This window comes from Aegilops tauschii, chromosome 6 (genome assembly GCF_002575655.3).
Source record: "Aegilops tauschii subsp. strangulata cultivar AL8/78 chromosome 6, Aet v6.0, whole genome shotgun sequence".
NCBI classification, from domain to species: domain Eukaryota; kingdom Viridiplantae; phylum Streptophyta; class Magnoliopsida; order Poales; family Poaceae; genus Aegilops; species Aegilops tauschii.
Window position 1 is genome coordinate 13,397,883 of NC_053040.3, and position 15,459 is coordinate 13,413,341.

The window sequence follows — 15,459 nt, forward strand, 5'->3', positions numbered from 1 at the left end:
TCATCACCATGTCTACCGACGCCGAACGTGCCGCCGCCGAGAAAGTTGAAGCCGACAAGAAGGCCGCCCAGGATGCTGCTGCCGCCACCACCGTCGCGGCCTCTGCATGGCCTACTGGAGGGTATAACTCGTTTATTCCGCTCCTATTGTTTTCTGTTTTCGCCATGCTAGCGTTTACGTAGATCTTTTTGTAATTAGCGTAGTATGTGCTTGCTTCACTGAATATCAGTATGCGTTTATTTGTGTCAATGCTATGGTAGTGATTTACTCATGGATTAAGTTAATCAAAAATTGCCTATTTAATTAGCAATGAACTCAGCGTGGATGCCAATTGTGAAGGGATTTTAATACGCTGAGCAGGCTTGACCCGTTCATGGCTTCTTCCCCCTGTTGTGGTACCTTGATTGCCGTCCGTAGAAGGTATGCACCCCGAACGACTCGTTCCACACGATTTGCCCAGCTCGTTCGATCGCCGTATCCGTATGCTTATATCATGCCAGTGCTGACCATTTTCTGCCGTCTGGACTATTTTCTTTCTGCTCAACCATTCTCAGTCCAGGACATGAAGAGAATAGCCCACACTCACCTCGCCGGCAGTGTCGCACTCTTCCTGCTGGCAGCTACCACCATTCCCTCGACGACGGTTGCCTTGGTGTCCTCCTCGGACGGCCAAGCCCTTCTGGCATGGAAGGCCAGCCTCGGCAACCCGACCGCGCTCTCCAACTGGTCCCAGGCCACATGGGCGTGCGCCTGGGATGGCATTGTCTGCTACCAGGAGCGCATCATCTATCTAAGGCTCGTGGGACGCGGTCTCTCTGGCGGGCTCGACACGCTCGACACTGCAGCGCTCCCCGACCTCGTCTCTCTGGACCTCAGTGGGAACAACCTCGGCGGCGCCATCCCAGCCAGCATCTCGGGGCTGAGGTCCCTCATAACACTCGACCTCAGCAGTAACAGGTTCAACGGTTCCATCCCACCACAGCTCGGCGACATGCCCTACCTTGCAGATATCCGGCTCTACAACAACAGCCTGGTCGGCGCCATCCTACACCAGCTCTGCAGGCGCCTCTCCCTGGTGGCACTGCACATCTCGAACAACCGGCTCACCGGGGAGCTTCCAGGCTGCTTGTGCGACTTGCAGTCTATGTGGTATATGGACTTGTCAAACAATCGGTTCGCAGGGAAGCTGCCGGACCGCTGGTGGAACTTGCGGGCTCTTGAGTTCATGGATCTATCCAACAACTCCTTTTCAGGTAAAATCCCTGCGGCTATGGCGAACCAGAGTTGCTCTCTTCGATCGCTTTACCTTGCTAGAAATGGCTTCTTCGGTGTCTTCCCGCCAGTCCTAATGAGTTGCAACTTGCTGGCCACCCTGGACATCGGGTATAATAGGTTTTTTGGTGCTATCCCTCCATGGATTGGGAGTCAAATTACATCCTTGAAAATTCTTAGCCTCAAATCAAACAACTTCACCGGAGAAATTCCTTCAGGATTATCACGGCTTTCGCAACTTCAGTTGCTCAACATAGCCAACAATAGCTTGACCGGCTCGATTCCTATAGCCTTCGGCAGCTTGACCTCAATGAGGAATCCACAAAATATTTCAAATACAGAACTACTCTACGGGACAAGATACAATGATAAACTCGTCATAATCTGGAAGGGTCAGGAGCAGATTTTCCAAAGAACAATCCGGTTATTAGCCGGTATGGATTTGTCGGGTAATCTGTTGTCTCAGTGTATCCCTACAGAGCTAACCAACCTTCGGGGCCTCCGGTTTCTGAACCTGTCAAGAAACAATCTGTCATGCGGCATCCCTAAAAACATTGGTAGTTTGACTTTTCTCGAGTCCCTTGATCTATCTTCTAATGAACTTGCTGGAGCAATTCCTCCAAGCATATCAAGCTTATTGGCGCTCGGCGCGTTGAATGTCTCAAACAATCATTTGTCGGGCAAGATACCCGCTCGGAGTCAGATGCAGACTCTGACCGACCCATCAATTTACTCCAACAATTCTGGACTATGTGGGTTTCCTATAGACATTCCGTGCACAAATGCTTCGCTTGCATCGGACAATAGAAATGGTAAAGAGGATGACTGCTAGATGTACTACTGTGTGATTGCTGGGGTAGTGTCTGGTTTTTGCTTGTGGTTTGGCATACTCTTTACATTTAAGACTTGGAGATGTGGTTTTGTCTCATTTGTTGATGGCATGCAACGTAAGTTTATCAAGAAGGTGTCAGATTAGTTGTGTACTTGTGTTCTCTATTTCATTATGCCAAGAGAGAATGTATGCATAGTTGTGTACAGAGTAATCTTTAAATAAAAAGATCACATTCGGGATCTAGTAAGATGCAATCAGTTTTAGCAAGATGTGGCATGTACATAACATTCCATGTATCTTTTGTGTGTGTGCAATGCAGCATATACGACAGGCTTGAAGTTACTCCCTCACAAAAAAAAACTATGGGGAGAATATCATACGGAAACCAATATTCGGTGTAATCCGGTGAAAGTGATGATTTGAAGTATCAAAAAAATCTCAAAAAATTATGGGATTTTAAGAGGGTGATGTTCTACTGGCATGCAAAATTTCAAGTTCAAACACATCACAGGATATGAGCTATGAAAAAGACAAAATCAGTATTGAATAGTGTAGAACAGTAACGCCACTATTCATTGATGAATTTATCTTTTTCATAACTGGCATCATGTAATGTGTTTTAAATTGAAATTTCATATGACAATAGAAAATCATCCTCTTAACATCCCTTAATTTATTCAGATTTCAATAGAACTTTTAAGCGTGGTTTCCACGAAGTTTTGTTTGAATGTTGGTTTTCGTATGATATTCTCCCCACAAGAAATTCTAGGCACATATCATACCAAAACTTTGGTTCTTTTGTTTTGCGACAAAACTACCAATCTATTCATCAACTGTCAAGGTAGTACAAAGAACAACCAGAAGTAAAAAATATATCCAGGTCCGTAGATCACCTAGTGACGACTACAAGCACTGGTTATTAGCCGGTATAGATTTTCGGGTAATATGTTGTCTCAGTGTATCCCTACAGAGCTAAACAACCATCGGGGCCTCCGGTTTCTGAACTCAGTAATCATGAACAAGATATAAGAAAATACTAATAGCACAATAATGATAATATCTCTTAGTAATTCATAAGTTGGGTCTATCCAACAACATTGTTTTGCCAACAATGTGTTCTCATTATTAATAGCATACATGTTGCTCCTAAGTATTCTCATGATCAGAAAAACAAGATCATCAATCAATACATGAGCTAGTTCTAGAGGCATGACTAGGGATCATCTTGGTGTTCATGTTTCCGCACATGCATTTGGTTTTCCTTCGAATCTCATATTCTAGAACCAATACAATTATAGTACAGAAACATAAACTAATAATGAACATGGAAATATAATAATATATTTATTATTGCCCTTAGGGCATATTTCCAACAGATATGTCAAGTACCTCCTTTTGTTGAGAGCTATTGTGTGTTCTCGGCCATGGAAGGATCTCTCAGCAAGCTCACCAACATTTGTCGTGTCATTTTGTTTTGCTGAGAGTTTCTCCCGGTGAAGTTCCGAGCCAGGAGCGCCTATTTCGTGCCACGTGTCATTTTTCCAGAGAACCGGTATTCTGCTCTCGGGTAGCTGGCTAGATTGCGTCGGTTTGGTCGCCTTTGCCGAGAGGTGTACTCAGTATCGCTATCTTTTCCGAGTGATGCACTAGGCAAATTTGTTTTCAATGTTTTTATAAATTTGGTTTCAATTATGCCTGCATCAAAAGATATATAGCAATAGTATTTCACATATATCGCAATTATATCACATCCCACATATCACAAAAGTTCCCACATCATAGCAAAATCACCATTCCACAACATAGAGGAATATATGTTCTCAAGCTCAAGCACACATGCACAAGTTCTCAAGCACACACAAGGAAGAGTACAAGCACAGAAAGTCAACAAGCAAGAATTTCATAAGCATAATTGGGAGTTCACATGGTTTTGGATATCAGAGTGGGAACACCAGGAGGCGTCATTCGGCTTGCTTGCCCAACTCCAAGTGGAGCTACCGGCTCATCGTTCGACCCTTGCAATGAATTGAGATGTAAGCATTTGAGACAATAAAATTGAATGCATATGGCAAAGACGAAAATGGTTTGCACTCGCATATCTGGCACTGATTTGCCTTGGATAGCATGAAGATTGGTTACCGTCAGCTTTAGTGAAAAAGAAAACCAAGTAAAAAAAGAAAAAGAAAAATAAAAACACATAAAATAGAAAAAACAAAGGGAGACAGAGAGAGCAACTAGTTGATGAGCGCTCTTTCGGGAACCTCCTAAAAATCACTTGCGGTGGGCTGAGAGGCGCTACTTGGCGCGCTCTCGGCCACCGCAACGTGTCGCGCTCCGGGCGCACCCTTCGGATTTTATTTTTTTTATTATTTTTCCGCACGCGTTTTCAGCTTTTTAGATAGTTTTTTCTGGTTCTTTTGGCTTTCCAGTTTTCTACGGTGTTTCTTAGCTCTCCGAAAAACAAACATTCAAAAAAATTCTCATGAAAAAACACACTTTTTTTGCTTTTGTGAGAGACATTGTTTTGCTTTCCCGAGAGGCACGGTTTTGCTTCCGCAAGAGGTGCAGATGTGCCTCTCGAAAACGAAAAAAATGTGTTTTCCTTTTTTACTTCCGCGAGAGGCACGGTTTTGCTTCCGCGAGAGGCGCGGCCGTGCCTCTCGAAAACAAAAAAAACGAGTTTTCCTTTTTTTTCTTTAGCGAGAGGCACGGTTTACCTTCCGCGAGAGTTATGGTTTTGCTTTCTCAAGAGGCACGTCCGTGCCTCTCCTAAACAAAAAATAAATATGTTTTCTCTTTTCTTCCTCCACGGAAAGGCATGGTTTTGCTTCCGCGAGAGGCACGGTCGGAAACAGAAAAAAATGTATTTTCTCTCTTCTTTCTTTTCGTGAGTGGCACGGCTTTGCTTCCACCAGAGACATGGTTTTGCTTCCGCGAGAGGCACGACCGTGCCTCTTGGAAACAAAAAAAAACATTTTCTTTTTTTCTCCCGTCAGAGGCACGATTTTGCTTCCGCGAGAGACCCGAATTTGCTTCTCACCGCGAGAGGCACGGCCGTGCCTCTCGAAAACATCTTTCGGAAAGGAAAAATAAACATGCTCCCGGTTTGGTTTTTTCATCCATTTTTTTGTTAAAAAAATTCGTCAAAACCTATAAATATTGGATCTAGTTTTCTAGATCTCGACGCAAGGAATCCGACGGTGGAAACGATTCGAGATTTGGACGCATGGTTTAAGAGTTAAAACGTCTTGAATAACAGATCTACAAAAAAAAATGAAAACTGTTATGTTGTGACTAGTGGCGCACATGTCATGCGCCAGTTGTCGCAACCTGGGAGATAAGTGTGATCTTTGAAAGGAGTACTTCTCAATTCGTAATTCTGGGATAGAGAGGACTTGATCATAGAGTTGGTGGGCTTCGGGCCAGTAGCAAATTGACTGACTCAAATGTAGGGTCCGTCAAAAGAAAAAACAAGCCTAGGGAGCGCCGGCGGCGTTTTGGTTCTTTCAACTTGTCCTTTATTGGCATTAGGTGTAGTGGAAAGTTTAGTCCCATCCCACTAGTGGAGAAAGAGTTGGACCTCTTTAAAAGGGATGTTCTTCCACATGCTATTGGAGTTTGAGAATAGAAGAGGCTCTCGCGCACTCCTCCTCCGCCGCCCGCCTCGCCTCGTCGCGCGGCGCGGCGCGGCGGGAATGATCCGAGCTGAGCTCACACCAACGCGCTTATTTTTCCTGCGGTGTCTCCTAACCCTAGCCGCCACGAACAGATCACATCTGTTCCACACGCATGCCCACCGTCGTTCCTTCTGCTGCTGCTGTTGCCGGTGACTCCATCCCGTCCGCCGCGTGCACGATCGACGGGATAGCAGGTCTGCAAAACCCCTTCTCTCCGGTTCCTGTATGGGAGAGAGGCGGATAGGTTTTTGGGAAACGACTACGCGAGTGCTCGATGTTCGTCTACTTCCTCTATGTCCGCTTCGCCCTCATCATCACCATGTCTACCGACGCCGAACGTGCCGCCGCCGAGAAAGTTGAAGCCGACAAGAAGGCCGCCCAGGATGCTGCTGCCGCCACCACCGTCGCGGCCTCTGCATGGCCTACTGGAGGGTATAACTCGTTTATTCCGCTCCTATTGTTTTCTGTTTTCGCCATGCTAGGGTTTACGTAGATCTTTTTGTAATTAGCGTAGTATGTGCTTGCTTCACTGAATATCAGTATGCGTTTATTTGTGTCAATGCTATGGTAGTGATTTACTCATGGATTAAGTTAATCAAAAATTGCCTATTTAATTAGCAATGAACTCAGCGTGGATGCCAATTGTGAAGGGATTTTAATACGCTGAGCAGGCTTGACCCGTTCATGGCTTCTTCCCCCTGTTGTGGTACCTTGATTGCCGTCCGTAGAAGGTATGCACCCCGAACGACTCGTTCCACACGATTTGCCCAGCTCGTTCGATCGCCGTATCCGTATGCTTATATCATGCCAGTGCTGACCATTTTCTGCCGTCTGGACTATTTTCTTTCTGCTCAACCATTCTCAGTCCAGGACATGAAGAGAATAGCCCACACTCACCTCGCCGGCAGTGTCGCACTCTTCCTGCTGGCAGCTACCACCATTCCCTCGACGACAGTTGCCTTGGTGTCCTCCTCGGACGGCCAAGCCCTTCTGGCATGGAAGGCAGCCTCGGCAACCCGACCGCGCTCTCCAACTGGTCCCAGGCCACATGGGCGTGCGCCTGGGATGGCATTGTCTGCTACCAGGAGCGCATCATCTATCTAAGGCTCGTGGGACGCGGTCTCTCTGGCGGGCTCGACACGCTCGACACTGCAGCGCTCCCCGACCTCGTCTCTCTGGACCTCAGTGGGAACAACCTCGGCGGCGCCATCCCAGCCAGCATCTCGGGGCTGAGGTCCCTCATAACACTCGACCTCAGCAGTAACAGGTTCAACGGTTCCATCCCACCACAGCTCGGCGACATGCCCTACCTTGCAGATATCCGGCTCTACAACAACAGCCTGGTCGGCGCCATCCTACACCAGCTCTGCAGGCGCCTCTCCCTGGTGGCACTGCACATCTCGAACAACCGGCTCACCGGGGAGCTTCCAGGCTGCTTGTGCGACTTGCAGTCTATGTGGTATATGGACTTGTCAAACAATCGGTTCGCAGGGAAGCTGCCGGACCGCTGGTGGAACTTGCGGGCTCTTGAGTTCATGGATCTATCCAACAACTCCTTTTCAGGTAAAATCCCTGCGGCTATGGCGAACCAGAGTTGCTCTCTTCGATCGCTTTACCTTGCTAGAAATGGCTTCTTCGGTGTCTTCCCGCCAGTCCTAATGAGTTGCAACTTGCTGGCCACCCTGGACATCGGGTATAATAGGTTTTTTGGTGCTATGCCTCCATGGATTGGGAGTCAAATTACATCCTTGAAAATTCTTAGCCTCAAATCAAACAACTTCACCGGAGAAATTCCTTCAGGATTATCACGGCTTTCGCAACTTCAGTTGCTCAACATAGCCAACAATAGCTTGACCGGCTCGATTCCTATAGCCTTCGGCAGCTTGACCTCAATGAGGAATCCACAAAATATTTCAAATACAGAACTACTCTACGGGACAAGATACAATGATAAACTCGTCATAATCTGGAAGGGTCAGGAGCAGATTTTCCAAAGAACAATCCGGTTATTAGCCGGTATGGATTTGTCGGGTAATCTGTTGTCTCAGTGTATCCCTACAGAGCTAACCAACCTTCGGGGCCTCCGGTTTCTGAACCTGTCAAGAAACAATCTGTCATGCGGCATCCCTAAAAACATTGGTAGTTTGACTTTTCTCGAGTCCCTTGATCTATCTTCTAATGAACTTGCTGGAGCAATTCCTCCAAGCATATCAAGCTTATTGGCGCTCGGCGCGTTGAATGTCTCGAACAATCATTTGTCGGGCAAGATACCCGCTCGGAGTCAGATGCAGACTCTGACCGACCCATCAATTTACTCCAACAATTCTGGACTATGTGGGTTTCCTATAGACATTCCGTGCACAAATGCTTCGCTTGCATCGGACAATAGAAATGGTAAAGAGGATGACTGCTAGATGTACTACTGTGTGATTGCTGGGGTAGTGTCTGGTTTTTGCTTGTGGTTTGGCATACTCTTTACATTTAAGACTTGGAGATGTGGTTTTGTCTCATTTGTTGATGGCATGCAACGTAAGTTTATCAAGAAGGTGTCAGATTAGTTGTGTACTTGTGTTCTCTATTTCATTATGCCAAGAGAGAATGTATGCATAGTTGTGTACAGAGTAATCTTTAAATAAAAAGATCACATTCGGGATCTAGTAAGATGCAATCAGTTTTAGCAAGATGTGGCATGTACATAACATTCCATGTATCTTTTGTGTGTGTGCAATGCAGCATATACGACAGGCTTGAAGTTACTCCCTCACAAAAAAAAACTATGGGGAGAATATCATACGGAAACCAATATTCGGTGTAATCCGGTGAAAGTGATGATTTGAAGTATCAAAAAAATCTCAAAAAATTATGGGATTTTAAGAGGGTGATGTTCTACTGGCATGCAAAATTTCAAGTTCAAACACATCACAGGATATGAGCTATGAAAAAGACAAAATCAGTATTGAATAGTGTAGAACAGTAACGCCACTATTCATTGATGAATTTATCTTTTTCATAACTGGCATCATGTAATGTGTTTTAAATTGAAATTTCATATGACAATAGAAAATCATCCTCTTAACATCCCTTAATTTATTCAGATTTCAATAGAACTTTTAAGCGTGGTTTCCACGAAGTTTTGTTTGAATGTTGGTTTTCGTATGATATTCTCCCCACAAGAAATTCTAGGCACATATCATACCAAAACTTTGGTTCTTTTGTTTTGCGACAAAACTACCAATCTATTCATCAACTGTCAAGGTAGTACAAAGAACAACCAGAAGTAAAAAATATATCCAGGTCCGTAGATCACCTAGTGACGACTACAAGCACTGGTTATTAGCCGGTATAGATTTTCGGGTAATATGTTGTCTCAGTGTATCCCTACAGAGCTAAACAACCATCGGGGCCTCCGGTTTCTGAACTCAGTAATCATGAACAAGATATAAGAAAATACTAACAGCACAATAATGATAATATCTCTTAGTAATTCATAAGTTGGGTCTATCCAACAACATTGTTTTGCCAACAATGTGTTCTCATTATTAATAGCATACATGTTGCTCCTAAGTATTCTCATGATCAGAAAAACAAGATCATCAATCAATACATGAGCTAGTTCTAGAGGCATGACTAGGGATCATCTTGGTGTTCATGTTTCCGCACATGCATTTGGTTTTCCTTCGAATCTCATATTCTAGAACCAATACAATTATAGTACAGAAACATAAACTAATAATGAACATGGAAATATAATAATATATTTATTATTGCGCTTAGGGCATATTTCCAACAGATATGTCAAGTACCTCCTTTTGTTGAGAGCTATTGTGTGTTCTCGGCCATGGAAGGATCTCTCAGCAAGCTCACCAACATTTGTCGTGTCATTTTGTTTTGCTGAGAGTTTCTCCCGGTGAAGTTCCGAGCCAGGAGCGCCTATTTCGTGCCACGTGTCATTTTTCCAGAGAACCGGTATTCTGCTCTCGGGTAGCTGGCTAGATTGCGTCGGTTTGGTCGCCTTTGCCGAGAGGTGTACTCAGTATCGCTATCTTTTCCGAGTGATGCACTAGGCAAATTTGTTTTCAATGTTTTTATAAATTTGGTTTCAATTATGCCTGCATCAAAAGATATATAGCAATAGTATTTCACATATATCGCAATTATATCACATCCCACATATCACAAAAGTTCCCACATCATAGCAAAATCACCATTCCACAACATAGAGGAATATATGTTCTCAAGCTCAAGCACACATGCACAAGTTCTCAAGCACACACAAGGAAGAGTACAAGCACAGAAAGTCAACAAGCAAGAATTTCATAAGCATAATTGGGAGTTCACATGGTTTTGGATATCAGAGTGGGAACACCAGGAGGCGTCATTCGGCTTGCTTGCCCAACTCCAAGTGGAGCTACCGGCTCATCGTTCGACCCTTGCAATGAATTGAGATGTAAGCATTTGAGACAATAAAATTGAATGCATATGGCAAAGACGAAAATGGTTTGCACTCGCATATCTGGCACTGATTTGCCTTGGATAGCATGAAGATTGGTTACCGTCAGCTTTAGTGAAAAAGAAAACCAAGTAAAAAAAGAAAAAGAAAAATAAAAACACATAAAATAGAAAAAACAAAGGGAGACAGAGAGAGCAACTAGTTGATGAGCGCTCTTTCGGGAACCTCCTAAAAATCACTTGCGGTGGGCTGAGAGGCGCTACTTGGCGCGCTCTCGGCCACCGCAACGTGTCGCGCTCCGGGCGCACCCTTCGGATTTTATTTTTTTTATTATTTTTCCGCACGCGTTTTCAGCTTTTTAGATAGTTTTTTCTGGTTCTTTTGGCTTTCCAGTTTTCTACGGTGTTTCTTAGCTCTCCGAAAAACAAACATTCAAAAAAATTCTCATGAAAAAACACACTTTTTTTGCTTTTGTGAGAGACATTGTTTTGCTTTCCCGAGAGGCACGGTTTTGCTTCCGCAAGAGGTGCAGATGTGCCTCTCGAAAACGAAAAAAATGTGTTTTCCTTTTTTACTTCCGCGAGAGGCACGGTTTTGCTTCCGCGAGAGGCGCGGCCGTGCCTCTCGAAAACAAAAAAAACGAGTTTTCCTTTTTTTTCTTTAGCGAGAGGCACGGTTTACCTTCCGCGAGAGTTATGGTTTTGCTTTCTCAAGAGGCACGTCCGTGCCTCTCCTAAACAAAAAATAAATATGTTTTCTCTTTTCTTCCTCCACGGAAAGGCATGGTTTTGCTTCCGCGAGAGGCACGGTCGGAAACAGAAAAAAATGTATTTTCTCTCTTCTTTCTTTTCGTGAGTGGCACGGCTTTGCTTCCACCAGAGACATGGTTTTGCTTCCGCGAGAGGCACGACCGTGCCTCTTGGAAACAAAAAAAAACATTTTCTTTTTTTCTCCCGTCAGAGGCACGATTTTGCTTCCGCGAGAGACCCGAATTTGCTTCTCACCGCGAGAGGCACGGCCGTGCCTCTCGAAAACATCTTTCGGAAAGGAAAAATAAACATGCTCCCGGTTTGGTTTTTTCATCCATTTTTTTGTTAAAAAAATTCGTCAAAACCTATAAATATTGGATCTAGTTTTCTAGATCTCGACGCAAGGAATCCGACGGTGGAAACGATTCGAGATTTGGACGCATGGTTTAAGAGTTAAAACGTCTTGAATAACAGATCTACAAAAAAAAATGAAAACTGTTATGTTGTGACTAGTGGCGCACATGTCGTGCGCCAGTTGTCGCAACCTGGGAGACAAGTGTGATCTTTGGAAGGAGTACTTCTCAATTCGTAATTCTGGGATAGAGAGGACTTGATCACAGAGTTGGTGGGCTTCGGGCTAGTAGCAAATTGACTGACTCAAATATAGGGTCCGTCAAAAGAAAAAACAAGCCTAGGGAGCGCCGGCGGCGTTTTGGTTCTTTCAACTTGTCCTTTATTGGCATTAGGTGTAGTGGAAAGTTTAGTCCCATCCCACTAGTGGAGAAAGAGTTGGACCTCTTTAAAAGGGATGTTCTTCCACATGCTATTGGAGTTTGAGAATAGAAGAGGCTCTCGCGCACTCCTCCTCCGCCGCCCGCCTCGCCTCGTCGCGCGGCGCGGCGCGGCGGGAATGATCCGAGCTGAGCTCACACCAACGCGCTTATTTTTCCTGCGGTGTCTCCTAACCCTAGCCGCCACGAACAGATCACATCTGTTCCACACGCATGCCCACCGTCGTTCCTTCTGCTGCTGCTGTTGCCGGTGACTCCATCCCGTCCGCCGCGTGCACGATCGACGGGATAGCAGGTCTGCAAAACCCCTTCTCTCCGGTTCCTGTATGGGAGAGAGGCAGATAGGTTTTTGGGAAACGACTACGCGAGTGCTCGATGTTCGTCTACTTCCTCTATGTCCGCTTCGCCCTCATCATCACCATGTCTACCGACGCCGAACGTGCCGCCGCCGAGAAAGTTGAAGCCGACAAGAAGGCCGCCCAGGATGCTGCTGCCGCCACCACCGTCGCGGCCTCTGCATGGCCTACTGGAGGGTATAACTCGTTTATTCCGCTCCTATTGTTTTCTGTTTTCGCCATGCTAGCGTTTACGTAGATCTTTTTGTAATTAGCGTAGTATGTGCTTGCTTCACTGAATATCAGTATGCGTTTATTTGTGTCAATGCTATGGTAGTGATTTACTCATGGATTAAGTTAATCAAAAATTGCCTATTTAATTAGCAATGAACTCAGCGTGGATGCCAATTGTGAAGGGATTTTAATACGCTGAGCAGGCTTGACCCGTTCATGGCTTCTTCCCCCTGTTGTGGTACCTTGATTGCCGTCCGTAGAAGGTATGCACCCCGAACGACTCGTTCCACACGATTTGCCCAGCTCGTTCGATCGCCGTATCCGTATGCTTATATCATGCCAGTGCTGACCATTTTCTGCCGTCTGGACTATTTTCTTTCTGCTCAACCATTCTCAGTCCAGGACATGAAGAGAATAGCCCACACTCACCTCGCCGGCAGTGTCGCACTCTTCCTGCTGGCAGCTACCACCATTCCCTCGACGACGGTTGCCTTGGTGTCCTCCTCGGACGGCCAAGCCCTTCTGGCATGGAAGGCCAGCCTCGGCAACCCGACCGCGCTCTCCAACTGGTCCCAGGCCACATGGGCGTGCGCCTGGGATGGCATTGTCTGCTACCAGGAGCGCATCATCTATCTAAGGCTCGTGGGACGCGGTCTCTCTGGCGGGCTCGACACGCTCGACACTGCAGCGCTCCCCGACCTCGTCTCTCTGGACCTCAGTGGGAACAACCTCGGCGGCGCCATCCCAGCCAGCATCTCGGGGCTGAGGTCCCTCATAACACTCGACCTCAGCAGTAACAGGTTCAACGGTTCCATCCCACCACAGCTCGGCGACATGCCCTACCTTGCAGATATCCGGCTCTACAACAACAGCCTGGTCGGCGCCATCCTACACCAGCTCTGCAGGCGCCTCTCCCTGGTGGCACTGCACATCTCGAACAACCGGCTCACCGGGGAGCTTCCAGGCTGCTTGTGCGACTTGCAGTCTATGTGGTATATGGACTTGTCAAACAATCGGTTCGCAGGGAAGCTGCCGGACCGCTGGTGGAACTTGCGGGCTCTTGAGTTCATGGATCTATCCAACAACTCCTTTTCAGGTAAAATCCCTGCGGCTATGGCGAACCAGAGTTGCTCTCTTCGATCGCTTTACCTTGCTAGAAATGGCTTCTTCGGTGTCTTCCCGCCAGTCCTAATGAGTTGCAACTTGCTGGCCACCCTGGACATCGGGTATAATAGGTTTTTTGGTGCTATCCCTCCATGGATTGGGAGTCAAATTACATCCTTGAAAATTCTTAGCCTCAAATCAAACAACTTCACCGGAGAAATTCCTTCAGGATTATCACGGCTTTCGCAACTTCAGTTGCTCAACATAGCCAACAATAGCTTGACCGGCTCGATTCCTATAGCCTTCGGCAGCTTGACCTCAATGAGGAATCCACAAAATATTTCAAATACAGAACTACTCTACGGGACAAGATACAATGATAAACTCGTCATAATCTGGAAGGGTCAGGAGCAGATTTTCCAAAGAACAATCCGGTTATTAGCCGGTATGGATTTGTCGGGTAATCTGTTGTCTCAGTGTATCCCTACAGAGCTAACCAACCTTCGGGGCCTCCGGTTTCTGAACCTGTCAAGAAACAATCTGTCATGCGGCATCCCTAAAAACATTGGTAGTTTGACTTTTCTCGAGTCCCTTGATCTATCTTCTAATGAACTTGCTGGAGCAATTCCTCCAAGCATATCAAGCTTATTGGCGCTCGGCGCGTTGAATGTCTCAAACAATCATTTGTCGGGCAAGATACCCGCTCGGAGTCAGATGCAGACTCTGACCGACCCATCAATTTACTCCAACAATTCTGGACTATGTGGGTTTCCTATAGACATTCCGTGCACAAATGCTTCGCTTGCATCGGACAATAGAAATGGTAAAGAGGATGACTGCTAGATGTACTACTGTGTGATTGCTGGGGTAGTGTCTGGTTTTTGCTTGTGGTTTGGCATACTCTTTACATTTAAGACTTGGAGATGTGGTTTTGTCTCATTTGTTGATGGCATGCAACGTAAGTTTATCAAGAAGGTGTCAGATTAGTTGTGTACTTGTGTTCTCTATTTCATTATGCCAAGAGAGAATGTATGCATAGTTGTGTACAGAGTAATCTTTAAATAAAAAGATCACATTCGGGATCTAGTAAGATGCAATCAGTTTTAGCAAGATGTGGCATGTACATAACATTCCATGTATCTTTTGTGTGTGTGCAATGCAGCATATACGACAGGCTTGAAGTTACTCCCTCACAAAAAAAAACTATGGGGAGAATATCATACGGAAACCAATATTCGGTGTAATCCGGTGAAAGTGATGATTTGAAGTATCAAAAAAATCTCAAAAAATTATGGGATTTTAAGAGGGTGATGTTCTACTGGCATGCAAAATTTCAAGTTCAAACACATCACAGGATATGAGCTATGAAAAAGACAAAATCAGTATTGAATAGTGTAGAACAGTAACGCCACTATTCATTGATGAATTTATCTTTTTCATAACTGGCATCATGTAATGTGTTTTAAATTGAAATTTCATATGACAATAGAAAATCATCCTCTTAACATCCCTTAATTTATTCAGATTTCAATAGAACTTTTAAGCGTGGTTTCCACGAAGTTTTGTTTGAATGTTGGTTTTCGTATGATATTCTCCCCACAAGAAATTCTAGGCACATATCATACCAAAACTTTGGTTCTTTTGTTTTGCGACAAAACTACCAATCTATTCATCAACTGTCAAGGTAGTACAAAGAACAACCAGAAGTAAAAAATATATCCAGGTCCGTAGATCACCTAGTGACGACTACAAGCACTGGTATTAGCCGGTATAGATTTTCGGGTAATATGTTGTCTCAGTGTATCCCTACAGAGCTAAACAACCATCGGGGCCTCCGGTTTCTGAACTCAGTAATCATGAACAAGATATAAGAAAATACTAACAGCACAATAATGATAATATCTCTTAGTAATTCATAAGTTGGGTCTATCCAACAACATTGTTTTGCCAACAATGTGTTCTCATTATTAATAGCATACATGTTGCTCCTAAGTATTCTCATGATCAGAAAAACA

General features: G+C 45.1%; 2 protein-coding genes and 1 pseudogene across 2 annotated transcripts; all 3 read left to right on the forward strand.

Moving 5' to 3' along the window:
• Positions 1-3,130, forward strand: LOC141025476 (uncharacterized). The gene has a single exon (XM_073500823.1). It carries the CDS (start codon positions 374-376, stop codon positions 2,102-2,104), a length of 1,731 nt encoding a protein of 576 aa, XP_073356924.1. The 5' UTR covers positions 1-373; the 3' UTR covers positions 2,105-3,130.
• A 3,202-nt stretch (positions 3,131-6,332) lies between these two features.
• Positions 6,333-10,411, forward strand: LOC141025475 (uncharacterized; annotated as a pseudogene).
• A 1,737-nt stretch (positions 10,412-12,148) lies between these two features.
• Positions 12,149-15,162, forward strand: LOC141025478 (uncharacterized). The gene has a single exon (XM_073500825.1). It carries the CDS (start codon positions 12,557-12,559, stop codon positions 14,285-14,287), a length of 1,731 nt encoding a protein of 576 aa, XP_073356926.1. The 5' UTR covers positions 12,149-12,556; the 3' UTR covers positions 14,288-15,162.
• The last annotated feature ends 297 nt before the right edge of the window (positions 15,163-15,459 follow it).